The following is a 21,426-nucleotide window of genomic DNA, read 5'->3' on the forward strand; positions in this document are numbered from 1 at the left end:
TTGAGACGTGAAAGTACGCGTCCTTCAGGTCTACCGCTGCGAACCAATCTAGATGCCGAACGGCAGATAGAATTTGTTTCTGGGTGAGCATTTTGAACGGGAGTTTGGACAGGGTCCGATTGAAAACTCGCAGGTCCAAGATCGGTCGTATGCCACCGCCTTTCTTGGGTACAACGAAGTAAGGGCTGTAGAAACCCTTCTTCGTTTCGGCTGGAGGGACAGGCTCTATCGCGTCCTTGATTAGAAGGGAGGCGATTTCCTCGCGCAGGGAGAGGGCATGTTCGCCGTGCACTGCGGAGGAACGAACGCCCAGGAAGGGGGGTGGAGACCTGGCAAACTGAATTGCGTAACCGAGTCGAATGGTCCGGTGCAGCCAGCGTGACGAGCTGGGCAGAGAAAGCCATGCCTCTGCGCTCTGTGCTAGGGGCACCAAGGGGACAAGTATTTTGGACGTACCCGGCGGGGCTTCGCAGCGGTGCGGAACAGGTAACGCAGCGTCGGGAGGCTCTGTGGCGTCCCGAGGCTCTGGTGCTGAGAATAAGCTCAAAGCACTTACCTTGTTCCGCGCACCTGGCAGGGGGCGGGTTCGTGACAGAGGAGGAGGTCTGATGTCGGCGTCCTCTGGACTCGTCTGAACCGGCCGGCCGGGGAACAGTCGTGGGGCTGAGGGCGGGAGCACCGCATCCTGGGCGCCGGGACTGTTGAGGCCTGAAACACAAGTGCCGTGAGAACGGCATTTGCGGGCCATGTGACCCAGAGGTAAAGGAAATAGCTCTTTTATTGAGAATTTGGCAAATGAAAAAACACAAGATTCTCCTCCCGGCCCTCCACCGGGGGACGGAGCGGTCTCACCATCTCCGGAGCTAACTTCTCGTCCTCTGGGTCCGCTGTCTCAGGGACGTTTGGAAGCCTTCCGGGTCCTCGACGGGGTCCGTGAGGCAGGGGGCGTACGCTTCCTGCGGTTTGCTCGACGCTGGGGCTGAGAGCTGGGCCCAGGTTGGGGCGGAGCAGAAGGTCTTCTGGCCGCAGGAGGACGCCCTCGGCGAGCAGATGGGGCCTGGGCCGTGGCGGCAGGCTTGCGGCGCGGCATGATGTGAGAAATGGCCTCCGTCTGTTTCTTCACCAGGGAGAACTGCTGGGCAAAGTCCTCCACGGTGTCGCCGAAGAGGCCGAACTGGGAGACAGGGGCGTTGAGGAAGCGAGTCTTGTCGGCTTCACGCATCTCAACCAAGTCCAGCCATTGCTGACGTTCCTGGACCACCAGAGTGGCCATCGCCTGCCCGAGTGCCCGCGCTGTGACCTTCGTCGCTCTCAGGGCGAGGTCGGTCGCTGAGCGCAGTTCCTGCAGCGTGTCGGGATCAGGGCCACCCCGTGCATGTTGCGGAGTGCCTTGGCTTGGTGGACCTGCAGGAGAGCCATGGCATGCAGGGCGGAAGCGGCGCGTCCGGTAGCGCTGTAGGCCTTCGCGGTGAGCGAGGATGTTGCTCTACAGGACCGGGAAGGGAGTACAGGGCGGCCCCGCCAGGTGGTAGTGCTTCCGGGGCATAGATGGATCGCAACAGCTCTATCCACCTGGGGGATCTCCGTGTACCCGTGGCGCGCTCCGCCGTCGAGGGTGGCGAGGGCGGATGAGCAGGTGGCACGACGAGTGGAGAGGGGTGCTCTCCACGAAGACGTCAGCTCATCATGCACCTCCGGAAGAAAGGTACTGGGGGCGAGGCTGTGAGCGGCGCCCACGCCCAAAACCAATCGTCTAGCCGTGATGGCTGCGGGGAGGATGGAGGGTTCCAATCCAGGCCCACGCTATTGGCTGCCCGGAAAGCATATCGGACATCTGCGCGTCGGCCTCCTGCTGGGCGTGCAAGCCCGAGGCGGCAGCCCAGAGGAGCCCTCAGCGTCAGAGCCCACGCCCTCCGATGTCGCGGCGAACTCATCTGCTTCCATCGCAAGAGGGTAGGCAGACTGGCTGTGAGGCGAGTCGCCGCCACCTCGAGCGGGGACGGAGTCAACGAGCATGCTGGGGCGCGGGTGGTCCGAGGGGCGTACCGGCGGAGCTGCACCCGCTGCCATCCCCAAATCACCTCCATCGCCAGCCGCATCGTCCTCAATCCCGTGGGAAGAAGGAGCGACGCGGGGCGGCTGGAGTGGCTTGCTTACGGTTGTAAGCAAGCCGTGACCGCTAACGTTGTCATGGTCATGTTCTCGCAATGAGAACATGAACCATCCACAAACGCAGCCTCGGTGTGATCGCTGCCCAGACACACGAGACAACGCCTGTGGCCGTCGGAAGCGGAGAGTACTCTACCGCATCCAGAAACAACACAGGGGCGGAAAGGCATCTTTAAAAAGACGCGTCCTGAAAAGGACGTTCAACGCCGCTGTGTTTTTGCTCTTTTAGAGGAAATTACTCTTTTAAATAAAATCACTCTTTTATGAATGAAAGACTCGTGAGAGATCTTTCTATCTGCAACTGTCGATGCGCTCAGGGGCAGGAAGTGCACAGCCGTGCAACCAGGAGAAAGCCACTGTTGTGCGCCACAGAATCCAACAGCATGCAGCAGAGGATAGCAGGAACTCGGTGTGTAGTAACGCAGCAGATTGCAAACACGACCATCGGCTCCGAAGAAATTTTCTGAATGAACTCCCGTATTTGCGCCGCTTAAATACCCGTATGTCCGGGGGCGGGACATGCAAATACTGGCTGCCAACTCTCATTGGCCTTTTTTCATAGTACAGAGGTGAATATCGGCGCTCAAGAGAGACCCCTAGTGTCGTTCTCTGACACAACGTAAGAGAGCGACAGAAGGGGAACTCTGCCTTTCAAAGAAAGATCTCTTTGTAACCATCGGTTGAAAACCTTTTGCGTTTTTTCAATGAGGGGAGAAAAGTTTAACTTACCTCTGGCTTTTCTATCTTTGGTGATATGAACACCAAGATATGTGACTGAATCTCTTACAAAAAAATTACACACTACGGAAGCAGAGCAGTTATTCACTGGTAACAGTTCACATTTGCTAAGATTGAGGGTGAGACCAGAAGCTTTGGAAAAAGAGCGAATAAGATTAATCGCAACTGAAACCTGTGAAGCATCTGCCAAAAACAGGGCTGTATCGTCCGCCAACTGACTGATTAAAATATGATTATTTGCCACACTAATACCTTTAATAGGACTGTTTTTAATGTGTAAATTAAGAAGTTGGGCAGCGAGAAGGAACAGGTAAACAGAAAGAGGACACCCTTGCCGTACTCCACGCTTTAAATCAAACCTTGGGGATGTACCATTGCTTAATTTAATAGAACCGTTTCCATTAGTGTACAAAGTTTGGACCGATCTGCAGAAGAACTGACCAAAACCGAACTTTTTTAAGGTTTCCAAAATAAAATCATGTTCTAAAGAATCAAAGGCTTTGTAAAAGTCTAAGAAAAAAATAAAATGAACTAGCTCAGAGTAGTCTAATAAATCTAAAACCAATCTCACATTATTTGAGATATGTCTATTATGCATGAACCCAGATTGGCTCTCATCAATAATAGAGTCTAGTACGGATTTCAGTCTCTTAGCAAGTATCAGAGCAAAAATCTTATAGTCACTATTTAATAAGGAAATGGGAGCCAATTATCTAACAGGAGAGAATCTTTCTTAGGCTTAGGAATGAGTGTAATTAGACCCTGACTTAATGTAGGTGGCAAGGAACCTCTATAAACACTCTCAGCAAAAACTTCTTTTAAAAACGGGTCTAGGCTCAGAGAAAAATGCTTATAAAATTCGGCAGTAAAGCCGTCCGTACCGGGTGATTTATTAATTTTTAGTTGATTAATAGCATTAGTAATTTCATTTAGAGAAATAGGGGCATCACAAAAGTCATAATTAGCTTCAGAAATCTGATTGATATTAGGAATAGAATTAAAGAAACATGTGGCATCTTGGGGACAATATCTAGAGATGTAAAGATCACTGTAAAGTCTAGCACAAAACTTGCCAATTTTCTTTGAATCGTCAGTAATTGTTCCATCAATACTTAATTGTTGAAATACTTAATTTATTTTTTGATTGCTGCTTTTCTAGTCTAAAAAAATATGCAGAATTCTGCTCACCCTCTTCGAGCCACTTACGGCGAGATCTAACAAAAGCACCTTCCGCTTTTCTTTTATATATCTCGTCCAACCTATGCTGCTGATTAGTAAGCTCCAACTGTTCTGACTCAGTAAGTACATCTAAAGGCTTAGAAGTTAAAGACGCAATTTTACGTATAGTGTCGTTTTCCTCTGTTCTTCTTTTTTTAGCTAAATCACTACTGTATTTCCTGAGAAATTTAGCAATTTCATACTTAAACAACTCCCAGTTATTGCTAAAAAGATTCTCACTTTGAGCTTTGTCCCAGTAAAGCCGAATAAAACTGTCAATTTTAGAAGTCACTTCCTTATGTTTAAGGAGAGTACTATTAAGTTTCCAATATGAGGTTTTAGGAGAGCCGGGAGAGAGAGAAGGAATGAGAAGTTGAATAGTCTTATGATCAGATAGGGGCGCTGGTAAAATGCTCGCAGCTACATTTTTCAGATCCTTGGATATAAGCCAGAAATCAATGCGAGACTGCCTTGATAACGTTTTGTTGCTCCATGTATATGATTTCTGTAGCGGGTGAGTATCTCTCCATATATCGGTTAAATTAAAACTATGTAAGAGCGTCTTCACATAAATATTAGAGGAGTCCGCATTCCTTGCAGGCAACCTATCCAGGCAATTATCTAACACGGTATTAAAATCTCCGCCCAAAACGATAGAAGAGTTTGGGAATTTAGACAACCAGTAAGAGTCGTTCTTCCAAATTATCAAAAAAACTGTTGTTCTCTGTTTGAGAATTGAAGCCATAAGCATTAACTATAATATAATTTACGCTAGCAATTTCTAGAACTAAAAATATGTAATGACCGCTTTTGTCACAGTCAGAGTTTAAACTTTTCCACTAAAGCGGTTTTTAAAATACAAACACCAGCTGAGCTCAGATCCATGAGATAGCCACAGGTCACCCCCACTGTGATTTCCAAAAGTTAGCATCCTGTTCAATTGAGTGTGATTCCTGTACAAAACAAAAGTCAGTATTAAGCTGTTTACAGTATAAAAATATAGCCTTTCGTTTAAGGTGATTTCTTAAACCTCTTGTGTTTAAAGAAATAATAGATAAAGACATAAGGAAAAAAATAGAATAATATAAATGAATACAAGAAAAACTAGACCAGAAAAATGGTAGAGCGTATACGGAAATAAGTAGGATAAAGTCTCTACAAAAGCGCCAACATGGGTCTGAGAACAGCAAACCTTATGTGAAATTTGTGAACATATGCTATCAGTACAATCAACCAGACTGTAGACATTTTATGAAGAGGGTCCATTGTAAGGAAAACCTAAAAAGAGCCCGTTTTCTTTTACTCCCACTCAATTTTGTAATTATAAAGATAATTTTATTAATTATTTATTTAATCCCCCCCAGGAAAAGTAACTAAACATAAACTAAAGGCTAATAGACAGCTTTGATCCGCTATTGAGCCGTTATAGTTTGAGGCATCAAAATAAAAATAAAAATATTTCTCAACATAGAGTGACAAGCTATACATTAACAAGCATTTTAGAACAATTTTTGACACTCCTCCACATATAAAGTAAAGACAGCCTTAAGCTGTGTACTAGAATTACCTCATCTACAAAGTCTCAAGGAGGGAGAATTTCCTTTCCACCCACAAAAGCACGACCGCCCACGAAGAAAGCTGGCTTGCCATCTTTCCGGGCCTGATCAACAATGGGCCACAGTTTCTTTCTTTTCTCTCTGTCCTCTGCCGACAAGTTCTCCGCCAGTTTGATGTTTTTGGTCTTCAGGAAGCCGGAGTTCTTTGCACAGCGCCACACAGCATCATGGTAGAATCTGGAAGAGAAGCGCAGGATGACACCTCTCGGTTGAATGTTACCAGGCTTCCTGGGGCCAAGGCGGTGAACGACGTCTATGGCATCTGGAAGCCTGGTTTTAGCCTCTGGAAGCAGACCCTGGCATATCCGGATGATCTCAAGTCGCAGATCCTGCTGATCGTTTTCGTCTAGGCCGTAGAGCTTGAGATTCCAGCGTCGGGAGTACGCTTCTAATTGAGAAACACGCTGCTCAGTCTTGTCAGTATTAACTTTGCAGGCCTCAATCAGCGAATCAAGGCGGTCAACTCTCTCTTTAACACTTTTAACTTCAGCACAAACAGCATCTAAGGAATCTTTAATACCGGTGATCTGCTTGGTGTTTTCTGTAACTGCCATCTTCACGTCGGCAATCACCATGGAGTTGTCACTGACCAACTTTTCCAAGGCATCTGACCTGCTGTTTATCAGCTGCGAGAGGGAGGAAAGCTGGGAGAGGATTGCGGCAGTTGTCGTATCTTCCACACGTCTACATTTAGGTGCAGGTGATATAACCGGGGTAATGGGAAGTTGCGGAAAATTATCATCCACTAACGAGACCTTCAGTACCTCCGTGTCTGACTCGAGGTAGTCGTGCATGTTGTCAATGAGCATGTTGTTTGAATCTGACTGCTCAGTGGGAGCTAACGTTTCAGCCATGTTGGTAAAACACGTACCAGCCAGCGCTTTTTTAGCGCCGCTTTTCCTCTTCTCCTGAGACTTCATTATACCAGCAAAAGTAACCAGAATACAGCCGGACAAACGCGGTACATGAACTAAAAGCAAAAAGTCAGTTTTGTACACACTTTAACTATATAGAAAACAGTTCGGTTTGCGGAGCTCAGAGAAACACGTCCACTCAGAGCGCCATCTTGGTCGACCGCTGAATCATCCATGTAACAGCTGTTCTAAATAAGATACATCTGATTGGTTAATAATAATCCTATGTCAGTATCTTGCCACGCTATTGGCTCGACTGATATAGTAGGCAACCGCGTTTGCCTACATATTTACGGGTCGTGCATTATGATTTCGGGAAAATGTGCAATAAATGGGAGTGGCAACACTTTTCATATCGTTGAGAATAAAACAACCGTCCCAACTTTACAAATTCAGGTTCTCCCTCCATGGGGATCATCCATTTCGAAAAGTAAAGCAGATACGGGCCCTCGGCCCACCGTCTATGTGGATCAACGTGTGGATCAACGTCTGGCTATTAGCCTAATAGTTAGGCTGAATTCTATCATCTCACTATTGTACCTTTTAAATTTGGGATATGATCATAACACACACAGGAAACAGTAATCCAATAGCAGTAGTTTTTAATGGGGTAATCCAAAATCGTAGTCTTCCAGGCAGGGGTTAAAATCCAAATAATCAAACCAAACACAAGAACTAAAACAAGAAACAAGCTAGAAACAGAACTCAGAAGTGGTATGACATATAACAAGGACTCCGTGACAATGACTGAACAGGCAGGGTATAAATACACAGATACTAACAATGAATAACAGGGAACAGCTGAGTGCAATGAACAGTGATTGGTACAGACAAGGATTGTGGGGAATGCAGTTCCAGAGTGAATGGTGACAGTATGGGGAGGAGACCTCTAGTGGACACCCGGGGAAACACAAACCAGACACTGTGACAGTTTTATATCAATATTTTCAAACGTTATAAGTTATAATTATAAAATATATATAATTATAGAAATTATAAGACTGTATACGAAAAACTATGTAAAAAATTATATATATATATATATATATATATATATATATATATATATATATATATATATATATATATATATATATATATATATATACCAGCCAAGCTTTGAATACTACTTTTAAGTATCTTGATCAAAAGATTGCGTACAAGTGCAGGCCAAATATACTTGGACTTTTCTCTCAGTATAAATCAAGTAGGGCCTATACCTAATGTAATTTTCAGTATTTTTCTGAGAGGTACATAAAGTATATTTTTGAGAAGTATATAAAATGTACACTGAAAGTATACTTTCTTATTTTTTAGTTGAAAAGAAGTAATAGAACAATTTTGGTAAGTGTTAGCCTTACTAAATGTATAGTTTTATAAAATTGCTGTAGGCTGCAGTAAAATCTGTCAAATATCAACTGCAAATTTGAATTAATTGATGTACCTTTTTCTAACTGGCAGCCTTAAGTAAGATAACAGTTTTTGCAGTTCTACTATAAATCTTGCGTACATATAAATATACTAATTATACTGATTACTAATAGTGTCTACACTGTTGTACAACCCACAAAAAAACATGAAAACGTGTGTGTTATGATTACATCCCAAATTAAAAAGGTACAATAGTAAAGATAATAGATATTTGCCTAAGTATTAATCCAGGCGCTTATCCACGCGTACGTTATCCACGCGTACGTTATCCACGCGTACGTTATCCACGCGCTTATCCACACGTAGGTTATCACACGTCATTGGTCACGGCAATGTACGTGACGATCGACACGATGATTGCTTAGTTTGCAAAGTAAGTGCACAAATCACACCTCATACTATTGGAGTTTACACCCATAAAGATGTATATATTTCTTCCACATTCGTCTCCTTGATTACAATACATCTTCAAGCGCTTCTTCTTGCCAGCAGCGGCTCAAGTGTGAGTGTTGCCACCTAGTGGACCTACTAATTAGTGCAAATAATTCTGGGTACATTTGCATACTGCACATTCAGAGTATGCGTGGTTAGAAAAATCGGGCCACACACTTTCAGTGCTTGAGCACTGCTAATGATGAAATTTGCATCAGATGTGCTGTATGCCTAAACAAATATACTTTGGGCTGAACCATTCACAATGCTAAGTTCCCTCCTCAGTTCACGCAGACCTGCCTGCTGTAAAGATCTGTATGGATTTCCATCTTGGTTGATGCTGGTTTGGTGCTGGTCAAACAGATGGACCAGCATAGCCTTGATGTTAAAAGGATAGTTCACCCAAAAATTGAAATCCTCTCATCGTTTACTCATCTTTATGCCATCCCAGATGTGTATGAATTTCTTTCTTCTGCTGTACACAAACAAAGATTTTCAGAATAATATTTCAGCTCTGTTGGTCCATATAATTCAAGTGAATGGTGACCAGACCTTCAAAGCTCCAAAAATCACATAAAGACCACAAAAACGTAATCCATAATACTATAATGGTTAAATCCATATCTTCAGAAGCGATATGATAAGTGTGGGTGAGAAACAGATCAATATTTAATTCCTTTTTTACTATAAAGCTCAACTTTCACTTTCACATGCTTTCACATTTTGAAAGTGACCAACAGAGCTGAGATATTCTTCGAAAAATATGTTTTTAATTTGTGGGTGAACTATCCCTTTAACAAACAAAAAATGTGGTTGCCATCCAACATGGTCTTTCTGATAAAGCTTGTTGAATTCTTTCAGGTACCGCTTTTAAGAAACTTAATAGGAACATGAGCATCCCATCCTGGGGACACAAGATATGCTGTTATTAGCAATGCTGGTGGTTTTTATATTGAAACTAAGCTGCAAATACTGGTCATTCAGAAATTGTCATGGTATTAATATCAGAAACAATAGCCCATTCTCATAAAAATATCAACACCTATTCAGTATTTAGCAACTTGGCCTGCCCTGATGATCAACAGTGTGAAGTACGCTGGCGCACAGAGGTTAGCCAATTAAAAAAATTATAATTTACATAGAAATGTGAACAATAGCAAAAACAGTCTGATTAATTCTAACGGTCAGACAGGCGGTGGAAAATGATCAGATAAATCTAAATCTGCAATCTTGACTAACATTACAAGTGGCTTTGGAGGCATAGAATATGACCCTTTTATCCCTCATGTTCTGTTTCAGTTTGGCCATATTAGGAGCTTAAATGTATACTTATTTTAAGTTATATAATATTCTAACATTGCAGTATCTGGTTGATACTTGATGATTTCCTAATCTTGAGGGAAAGATTGAGGACTAGTTATAAACTAAATGTCTTATGCTTCCTTATAACATGCTTTAACTGTCCTCCATAAAACATTTATATTTCAAATGTAAACTCTCTTTCTCTCCACCCTCTTGCATGACAGGGGTCTGTGTGTGCCCAGCCGTGCCCATTCGGCAAATATGGCATAAATTGCAGCAAGGAATGCTCATGCCGCAATGGAGGATTGTGTGACCACATCACAGGACAGTGCCAGTGTATTGCTGGATACAGTGGCCACAGGTAAAATGGATGCAATGTGGCTAGACTTAGTGTTACTCAGTTCTGATTTTATTTCTGTTCATGACATAAACAGTCAGCCAAAGTATTTCCATTTTGAGTTCTCCATGTCCTTTTAAGCTGAAGTGGTAACAGTTAACAATAAGGTTCCATTCGTTAACATTAATTAGCTAGCATTAGGTATCATGAACAGTGAAAATTAACAATATATTTACTGCATTTATTAATCTTTGTTAATGTTAGTTAATAAAAATACTATTGTTCATTGTTAGTTCATGGTAGTTCACAGCGCATAAACAAATTTTAACAAATGCATCTTTTGATTTTAAAAATGTATTACTATATAATGAAATTAACATTAACTAAAATTCATTGTAAGGTCATGTTAACTTAAGGTTGTTAACTAATATAAACAAATGGAACCTTATTGTAAAGTGTTTCCACTGAAGTTTATATATTTAAATGTAAAAATTCTAAAGTTGATTTTCCAGAAAAGTGTACCGTGGCTCTGTGGCTCTGTGGCACTATCAATATATTCGAGATAAAGCAACACTGGCTCAACATATTGCATGAGTTTGCGACAGGGCTACTCATTTGTCTGATTTATGGCAGCAGGGGGAGTGCTTAAGAAAGCGCTTGAACAATCATTGGCCCTGTCCCAATACCCACACTTGAGGTCTTGGCCACTTGAGTGTGTGTGCACGCAACAGGAAGTAAGTGTTCAAGACTGTCCCATGTCTAAAACACGCTAAAGCTCAGTGCACTTAGCCCACACTAAATCCACACTAGAGCGAATAGTTTTTACTTTGTTATCCTTCTCACCCAGTAATCACGTTATTTAGTTTGTTCGTGCCAAATACTGCTGGTCATTTTGGTCATTTATCAGCCAGTGTGGCATAAGATATGTGGTCTAGTAAATGTTGTTTTAAAATAAACAAATTTATCAGCTACTACCACAGGTTCTTTCTCATCTTGATGTATTTAAAATATAAGTTTTAATGCTTTTTATTTGTTTTATGAAACCACATACTGATCATTTGTGCAAAGCAGTCTTTGGTCATATTATATAAATGATAAGCCAAAGCATATCATTTAAATGGTTTGTATTCGTAGCTATTAATGGATCACACAGGTTTATAGAATAAAGTTTTTATTTATTTTTATTACGTTTTATGCAATGTATTGAGAAACAAAGTAAAAAGAAATTGCTTATATTCCATATTTTACAGTAGTTATGGATGATGCAATTTTACAGTTAAAATATGTTTAATGTGCAAAGTATTGAAAATCTAAATAAGTAAAAAATAATTAACTTTTGCAATTATTTTCACACAATAAAAACATTATAAAAATACTTACATATTTTCTACAGCACAATACACTTACAACAACCAGTAGTGTATTAATAAATGAAAAGATAGGTACATTTTCAGTTATTTATTATATTAAGTAGGCTATAGCAGTCACTGCTACCAAAAACAATCAGTCTTCAGCTGAGTGAAAAGACAAAAACAGCTGTCGCAACTAGCACCAAAATCTATAAGTTTTCTAGTGTCCCAACGTGCAATCAAAAGTCATCCTCACACTTGCAGTCTTCACGTCTACTTGCACACTAGTGTAAGACAAGTGGGTAAGTAAGCAAGACCAAAACTGCAAGTGGGGGGTATTGGGACAGGGCCAATACATTTGACTGCAAAGCTAGTGGTGCAGAAATTACACACTTAAGCTTTCAAAAAAAAATTATAATAAGCATGCTAAATTTGGTGATAAATAATTAAGGATTGGTTTTTTTAATGGCATTCCCTGTGTCCATTGATCCCTACTCCTAGCTCTGCACTGGTCTGTTAAGTTTCTTCCCATTAATTACCAGTAATGGAGCTTTATTAGGATCCAATTGAAATTGCTGGGTGTCTTTATTTCCCTGTGTCTACTGCAGCTGCTTAAGGTTTATTAGCGTACTAAAGTAACTGTCTGCAGAATGAAAACACTTCCACGACAGGCACTTCTTATCCTCTAATATTTAACAAAATTGCCCTCATTCATTTGATCTGTGACAGGTGAATTATCCCAGCAGGGATAATTTCAGATTGTGTTAGCACCTCCCCCCCAGTACTTCTCACACCTGTCTCTCTTGATACAAATGGCGCGGGTGTAATTTCAACATGAAACATGCCTAGTCCGTTTTATAATTTAATTGAGCTATTTATCTGTCTCCTAATGGCTTCTTTGGCCTCTCAAGATTGATGCTCTGCCAGGATTGTATATTGAAGTTCTTATGGAAGTCGTTGTTCCTTAAGTGGCTTTGCTACTCAACAGAGAGAGTGGGCCCAGGCCTAATTGTATTCACTGTAATTAATGGCTGCGGTCTCACTTTGCTGTTGCCCCAGAGGAGAAGCCAGAGGACTGATGAACCAAAGTAACAAAAAAGAAGGCTAAAGCCTTGACCCTTAGATTAGAAGATAGCTCTATAGTCCACTAAGGGGACATTCAGACCGCGCTTTTTTCTTATGCTAAAAAAGCTAGACATAGTGCAATTAATAGAATATAGGAGTCTTTAGGCAAATTTTTAAAGTTGAAGTTCTTTTAACTTGACACTATGTCTTAAAAACACGGTGCTGAAAAACAGCAGTGCATGCTACTAGAGCATGTTTATCTATTACAAACAGCTCAAAATGTATTCAGTGTGAACGACCCCTAACTCTCACTAACTTTTTTTTCTTAGAACTACTCCAAAGGTATTTGAACACCTTGTTCTAATTAACAAGTTTGATTATTTACTAACAGGTGCATAAAATCAAGTATACAGCCATAGAATATGTTAAAGGAGAATGGGTGTACTAAACTCCCTTTGTGCACAAATCCACTTATAAACCGAGGTCCATAAAGAAATGGTTTACTGATTATGGTGTGGAAAGAATTTACTTGCCTGCTCAAAGCCCAGACATGAAAACCTTTGGCATTAACTGACTGGAAGCCAGGCCTGTCCTCACTTAACTCTTGTGTCTGAATGGGAAACGACCATGTAAAGCCTTCAACCAGTGGAAGCTGTTTAAGCAGCAAAAAAAGGGCCAACTCGCTATTTAAGCCCATGATTTTACAATGAAATGCTTGGGTGTTCACTTCCTTCCCTCTTTCCTCTGGAATGTTTCTCTTGAAATGTTCCCAGGTGCCAGGAGGAGTGTCCGGTCGGTACCTATGGTCCCCAATGTGCTCTTCATTGTGACTGTCAGAATGGAGCCAAGTGTTACCACATCAACGGGGCTTGTCTGTGTGATACAGGATTCAAAGGGCCTCACTGCCAGGACAGATTCTGTCCACCAGGCCTCTACGGTCTCATATGTGACAGATACTGCCCCTGTAACTCTACCAACACACTCAGGTAAGACACACTATTGTCTGCGAAAAGACTGCACCAGATTGACAAGCATAGAATCGGTTTTAGGGGAAGTGAGTAGTAATTAATAAGAACAAAGATCAAATCAAATTAAATTGTACGTTTGTGTTCAGAATAGTCGACTGATCACCTTTGATTAATTTCAGTGATGTAGAATCAGTTATATCAGGAATTTGTGAGTTAATATGTAATGTCATTGGGTGTGATAGGTGGGTGATATTACACTGTGATTAGCTAGAAAGATAAATAGTGGCACTTTATGTCAAAAAGGTTGTCAAACCTTGCACTATATTTTCCTTACAAAGCAAACAAGCTTAATTTATGTGCCCAACATTTGTAAACAGGACAGAAATATTTCTTGATGGATTATAAATTAGTTGACCCAAACTATACATCTCTGTGAAGTCCCCTCTGGTTAAACACAAGATTAATTTCCAGGCTCATAACTTTTCTGACATCACTATTTATCTTGGGTTAACCTTTTGGAGCCAGGCATGAGTAAAGAGCTTTTGGCTCCATTTGACTTCATTTGACTTACAAGTAAAAATTTTAACACCTTTCAGCTTTAGCATAGCACTTGCTCTTTATCGTGTCCTGTGCTTCATTAATTATTTCTTAGCTACGTTCATGGCTAATGCAATGTTAATGCCTGGTATGGGCATTTTAGGCCCTAAGACACTGGAGCTTATTACTACATGAAGGAGAGAAAGGACATCCCATTCATCTGAGTGGAGCTCACAGACACCAGGATGAATGGACTCCAAATTATTTTTGTCTCCAGATTTGGCTCCTTTGTTTCTGTTTAGATGCTTCATAAGTAACATATCTTTAAGTATATTTGCTCCTGAATTTCTTTCCCTTTTTTTGTCAGTTGCCACCCTCTTACAGGTGAATGCTCATGTAAAGCAGGATGGTCGGGTCTATACTGCAATGAGACCTGTCCCCCGGGTTACTATGGAGAAGGATGTAGTGTGCCGTGCCAGTGTGCTAATGGAGCAGACTGTCACGGTCTCACTGGGGCCTGTATCTGTGCCCCAGGCTACACAGTGAGTCTATGTTTATCATTTATCATTGTCTACATCCATTAAATTCTACTAAATCTTGCCAGGCTGAAATATTGTCACATGGAATTGACTAATCATTAATGATTACAGTTGCTAATGTTTAAATTATGTCATGATTTTTTGAAAAAAATACTATATAGGCAGTGACATAATCAGATTACAGAAATCAAGTATGTGTAATTAGATTAAATTTTTAAATGGGTGTAAGAAGATTACAGTAACTTGTTTATGGATTACATGATTTCAAATCTATGAAAAAATCAGTCTTGAATTTCAAAGTATCGCCGAGGAGAGGGTGTTTCAGGGACTGACATAGCAATTTTCATGTTTTCATGTTTACTAGTGTTTAATAAAATTGTGTAAAGAACTGTAAATTCACTTAAAATTTGATTTTAATCAAAACACGTAATCCAAAAGTAATCAGATTAGATAACCTTAAAAGTGTAATCAAAACACAACCATTTAAGTTGTCTAATTTGTTATCAGTAGAAGATTACATTTCAGAAGTAATCTACCCAACACTGCATATAGGCCAAGAACACACTCCAACACCACAATGACATAATCAATCTCTGTGTGTACTGGATTAAAAGAATAATCTAGGTTCAATACAAGTTAAGTGAATACAAGTGAATGGGGCAATGTTTTGGAGGGTTTAAAGGCAGCAATGTGAAGCACATTGATTCTTCTGTTAAAACTCATGTATTAGTTGAGATGTGAAGTTGTATAAATCATAATTTTTACAGTTGTTTTAAGGTTTTATGGTTTGTTGATGTCTTCATGTCAAAGAAGTTGTAAAATTGGCTATAACTTTACACAGAAAAGGTTAGTAAGTGATTTCATGTTAACATGCATATTGTTTACATCTTGTGGCTATACTTTTAAAACGGTCAGTATTTTTACATTTACAGATTGGCATTTGACTTTTTTTAAAGTTTATTTAAAGTTATTTTATGTGGTAATCAATATTATGCCACAAATGCTGTTGATTGATCTTAATTTGTTTTGAACCCGCAATATTCCTTTAAGCACTCAGAAGAGGAATAACAACAGTAGATTATTTAGCTGCAGTGTGTTTGTGTTTTATACGACATATGAACAGGGTTGGGAGTGTAACTTTTAAAATGTATTCCACTATAGATTACAGAATACATGCTGTAAATGTATTACATTAAATTACTCAAGGTCAGTAACGTAATCTAAATACTTTGGATTATTTCTTCAGCATTGATAGATTTTTTTCACTTGTTTTGACAATAAAAACTCTGTAAGTACAGAAAGACAAAATACATATGTTAAAAATACATTCTCTGAAAAAGCCTAAATGTGTTATGCATTGTTGCTTCTAAAACAAGATTAAGCAAATTAGTCTTGTTTTAAGGATTTTTAGATATTTTTACAGAAAACCAATGCAAAAATGATTATCACGAATATGATTTTTGCCCTAAAATCAAAGGTCTTAGTAGAAAAAAAAAAAAATCTAACATGGATTTTCATGATATATTAAATAATATGATCGTGGCAGGTAACAGGTGCTTGTAAAATGGCTTGAAATAGCATTTTAGCTTAGCATAAAGCAAAATTTTCACATGACAATTTATACAACGTTTATTTCTATTTCTGCTGCTCCAAACTTACTTCAAACTTACTCCTGTCTGCTCATATGAATGTAACACATCTTATGAAAGTGTTTCACTGCTGTTCAAATGCTCTTTGGATCGCATCATTTACATTGATAAATGTTATCCAACTGATTAGACTAAATACGTAATCCTGTTCCATGTATTCCATTACTCCCCAATCCTGCATATGAAGGTGGAAAAACCAATAATTACATTAAAATGGTTTATGATTAATGGTTTATGATGGATTTGAAGGGAACACTGGAAGAATGAGAAAAAAAAAACCTTATAGAACATTTCCACTCAGCACTTCCGTTGATCATTCTCTCAAATATTTTTGTGTAATCATACTTAAGCAGATGTGTCAGCGAATACAGTTTATAGCTTTAAAACTATCTCTATAGCGGTATCTCTCTCTCTCACACACACATACAAACACACAAACTCAAAACTTCCTGCAGGGAGGCTGGGATCAAGGCTATACTCTCTATGTTCAGTAATGCTACTCTAAAAAATCTTTCTTCCATGGAACACAAAAGCAAACCAGAAAGTCTGCAATGAAAATAAAGAAATTGCTGCAGGAAAAAACCTGTACAATAGTGATGATTAAGACAGACAGTACAGGGACTGTAGCTGTAGTTGTAGCCGTGTTCTGTGGCAGAACTACTATTGCAATTTGTACTAGCAGATGGAGGCACAGGCTGTATCTTAATTTTCACCACCTGCTCTTTGTGTTGGATTTAAGGCATCCTACTGCCAGTTCTATTAAACACTGCTCGAGGAGCTTTGGCCAAGATATCTGAGACGACTAGATGGAGCATCATGTACCCATTCCATCTCATTTCCCAGCCAGCTCTTCCATTTGGCCTCTAGAACAACAGTGGTTAACAGGTTGACCGCAGTCTGGTTGAAAACAATGGCCACAAAAGCTCTCATCTATAGAGTTCTGAGGGAGTGATATTTATGAGGGCAGAAAATGAGCTTCCCCGTCTGGCGCTCACTTGACGTTGTGTTGAATGAAGTGAAACTAGGGGACTTTCTTGAAGGCCTCGGTTACCTCTGAACTAAAGAAAAGGCCAATGAGAAATTGCTAGACAGAATTTGCATGTCCCTCCCCCGGACATATGGATATAAAAGGAGGGAATTGTGCATCTGTTCATTCAGATTTCTTTTTTCGTAGACGAGCGGTTGTGCGATCAGCAAGCTGAGATCACTTCTGTTCCACTCACTGCTGCAGAGCATTGCTGTTGGATCTATGGGGCGTATCAGCGGCTTTCTTCTTCTCTGCACGCCAATGCAGCTTTGCCCCTGGGCACTTCGTCAGTGCTTCTGAAAGAGAATGTTTTTTCTAAAAGAGTTTATTTCTTTAAAAGAGCACACACAGTAGGCGTTGAACATCCTTTTCAGATCCCGTCTTTTTAAAGATGCCTTTCCGCCCCTGTGTAGTTCCTGTATGTGGTCGATATCTCTCCACTCCTGACGGTCATAGACGCTGCCTCGTGTGTCTGGGCCACCCACCACATCCCTCCTTCTTCCCACAGGATTGAGGATGGAGGCGTTTTGGGGATGGCAGCAGACTATGTTTTGCCGGGTAAATCCCCACAAATCTTCACGAAGGTCACAGAGGCAGCCCTTGCCCTATTAAGAGAAGTGGGCATCCGCATACTCAACTACTTCAACGACTGACATCTCCTGGCCCACTCTCGAGAGTTACTATGTGCCCACAGGGACCAAGTGCTCAGGCACCTCAGCTGTCTAGGTCTTCAAGTCAACTGGGAAAAGAGAAAGCTTGCCCCGGTTCAGAGCATCTCTTTTCTCGGCATGGAGTTAGACTCAGTCTCAATGACAGCACGCCTCACCAACAAACGTGCGCAGTCAGTGCTGAAATGCCTCACCTTGTTCAAGCCAGGCACAGCCGTTCCTTTAAAACAATTCCAGAGGCTCCTGTGGCATATGGCATGTTCCGCGGCGGTTGCACTGGCTTCAGACTCGAGTCCCGAGATGGGCATGGCACCTCGGCACATACCAGACTTTAAACCCCTGGACAGACCTCTGTTTTCTGCGGACAGGTGTCCCCCTACAGGAGGTGTCCTGACGAGTTCTGGTCACCAAAGATGCCTCCATACAAGGTCAGGGCCCCCGGGCCCGCAGCCACCGGCTCCTGGACCATGCCCCGGCTGGGTTGTCACATCAACTGCCTAGAGTTTTTGGCTGTAATTCTTGCCCTGTGGCGGTTTCTCCCACTATATCGGGGCAAGCACGTCTTGATCAGTTCAGACAGCACCAACACTATAGCATACATAAATTGTTACGGCGGTCTCCTCCTTTGGAGCCAGCAGTGACTCGGGTCGCTGAGCGCCACTCATATCCCAGGCAACCTCAACATGGCAGCGGACGCGCTGTCGTGACAGGGCATGCTCAGCGTGGAGTGGACCTCTGGAACCTCCACGTCTGGCCCCTGGACGGGATGCGGAACATCTAAGTGGTCTACCTCCTGCTGTTGTAGACAAGATCAACCAAGCCAGAGCTCCCTCTACCAGGCAACTTTATGCCCTGAAGTGGCTCTTGTTCGCAAATTGGTGTTCTTCCAGATCTAAAGATCCGCAGAGATGTGCAGATGGGTTAGTGCTCTCGTTTCTGCAGAAGAGGCTGGAGGGGATGCTGTCTCCCTCCACCTTGAATGTTTATGTAGCCGATATATCCGCTCACCACGACGCAGTGGACGGTAAGTCCTTAGGCTGAACCCTCCCAGGCCATGCCTGTTCCCCTCATGGGATCTCTCCGTGATCCTATCAGGCCTCCAGAGACCCCCTTCGAGCCACTAGAATCAGTCAATCTCAGAGACCTCTCCTTGAAGATGGCCCTCCTGATCACGCTCGCTTCCATCAAGAGGGTAGGGGACCTGCAAGCGTTCTCTGTCAGTGACTCTTGCCTGAAGTTCGGTCTGGCAGACAGCCATGTCGTCCTAAGACCTTGACCAGGCTACGTGCACAAGGTTCCTATGACCCCCTTCAGGGACCAGGTAGTGAACCTGCAAGCACTGCTCCAGGAGGAGGAAGACCCAGCCTTTTTGTCGCTGTGTCTGGTGCATTCTTTGCATACCTATGTGGACCATACGCAGGGCTCACTGGGTCATCTTGATGCCATCGCTTTGGCCTATCACACCCATGCCATCACTTTGGCCTATCACACTCATGCCATGCCCGCCCCTTGCGGGTTCGAGCACACTCGACGAGAATTGTGGCATCCTCGTGGGCACTGGCCAACGGCACCTCCCTAGCAGACATCTGCAGAGCGTCGGGCTGGGCAACACCCAATACCTTTACGAGATTTTACAATCTCAGGGTTGAGTCGGTCTCGTCCTGTGTTCTCTCAATTCCGAGCACGTAGAACTCGGGAATTTTTGAACGTCTGACCGGGTGTTCCGCTTGCACAAAGCGCCTTTCCCCTCCACTGAGGTGATCATGTGCACTCTTTCTTCCAGGAGAGTCCACTAAACTTGCTCTCCCTGGATGTCCTTCCTCCCTTGCCCTCTTTTCCACGAATTCAGTGGAGGAATTCCCCGACAAGACCCACTACGGGTACTAATTACTCTGTACTGGAATAGGTGTGGGGATGTGGGGCAGTGGTGGCTCAGTGGTTGAGGCTCAGGGTTACTGACCAGAAGGTTGGGGGTTCAAGTCCCAGCACCACCAAGATGCCACTGTTGTGTCCTTGAGTAAGACACTTAACTCCAGGTTGCTCCGGGGGGGATTGTCCCTGTAATAAGTGCACTGTAAGTCGCTTTGGATAAAAGCGTCTGCCAAATGCATAAATGTAAATGTAGGTGCTTCACAGGATTGGCCTTAATCCCCCATGGGTATTTTCCACGGTACGGTCCCCCTTCCGGCGGACCTGTGTCTTCATTGGGCAGTACCCTCTGCCCCTCGGTTGCTGTGTTTGTAGCAACTCCTCCCTCGCAGCAGGTAGGATCTACCACTGCGCCACTTCCACATGTGGCCTGAAAACCCATGTGACATATTTGCCACATTTTACCTCCCCCCAGCCTGGGCAGGATGTGGTCTCCATGGGGTCATTTTCTCCCCGAAAGAATAAGAGTTGGAAAAAAATGCCTTCCCTGATGCGTGTTATAACGTTAAATGGCCCCAGCCACTTTAAATCTATGCAAGAAACATATAGAGAGAAAAGGCGCAGCCTGCTTTTGGACACAAAATTATTTTTGTAATGTTTTAACTTTTGATTGCTTTCTTGTACCAACACAACATTTTACTCCACTACAAATGACATTATCGGGAACAAAACAAACATTTTCTGAGCCACCTTATTTATACCCTGAAATATGTCAAATGAAATTATGTAAAATAAATTAGATCAAAAGTGATTTTTGTGTTTTTTCAGCAGTTTCTTAGGCTGAGAGTCTCATACATTATCATAATCTATATCATTAAAAAATATGTTTTTAAAATTATACCAAAAATGTACCCTCTTTTGTTTGTTTGTTTAGTTTTTTGGGGTATGAAACACACAAATTGAAGACAATCTGCACCCCCAATGTTGCTGCATTGGTGTGGGGTTTAGCGACAATATGGATGAGCTTTTTTCGTGAGGATGACACGGGTTTGATTCTGCCTTTTTTCCCATCTGGTTTCCAGTGTCCACTCTTAATATTTCCTTTAATACTACTTATAATAATAAATAAAAAAGAATAAAAAGGTTGTTTCCTCACAGTGATATGGTCACAGTGAAGGTCAGGGAGTTGAGAGAAAGATTTGATCCGGGTAGAATTAACCATGGTGTTACTACAGTAATATGGCGTTAGTACAGTACATGTATTTTTTGGGGGGGTTTCTATGATTTTACCACAAAATATTATGGTGAAACTATGGTTACTGTAATAAAACCATGGTTAATTTAGTAAGGGAAGGGTAGGGTTATGTTTAGGGAAAGGGGTTGGTGTAGGGTGTCTGTGGGACTCTAAATAAACATGCTGCAGTGATCCCCCTATACTGTATGTTAGTATTTATAAAAGGATGCAAATTGCACCTAACACTATGTTTTTGGTTGCTATTTACACTTAGTGCAACAAGACTGCTTAGTGTGAATAGCATCTATCACTATTTGCCTACTTTTTAAGAGGCAGATCAGGTATACATTACATTATACATTTA

General features: G+C 42.0%; 1 protein-coding gene across 1 annotated transcript in view; it reads left to right on the forward strand.

Moving 5' to 3' along the window:
- Nucleotides 1-21,426, forward strand: part of LOC127661393 (multiple epidermal growth factor-like domains protein 11) — a 220,211-nt gene that overhangs the window by 149,565 nt on the left and 49,220 nt on the right. Inside the window, exons 9-11 of the mRNA XM_052152060.1 lie at nt 10,045-10,181; nt 13,345-13,557; nt 14,444-14,618. Of these exons, the coding sequence (XP_052008020.1) occupies nt 10,045-10,181; nt 13,345-13,557; nt 14,444-14,618 (525 nt within the window). The remainder of the gene's footprint in view (nt 1-10,044; nt 10,182-13,344; nt 13,558-14,443; nt 14,619-21,426) is intronic.

This window comes from Xyrauchen texanus, chromosome 21 (assembly GCF_025860055.1).
Source record: "Xyrauchen texanus isolate HMW12.3.18 chromosome 21, RBS_HiC_50CHRs, whole genome shotgun sequence".
In the NCBI taxonomy this organism is placed as follows: domain Eukaryota; kingdom Metazoa; phylum Chordata; class Actinopteri; order Cypriniformes; family Catostomidae; genus Xyrauchen; species Xyrauchen texanus.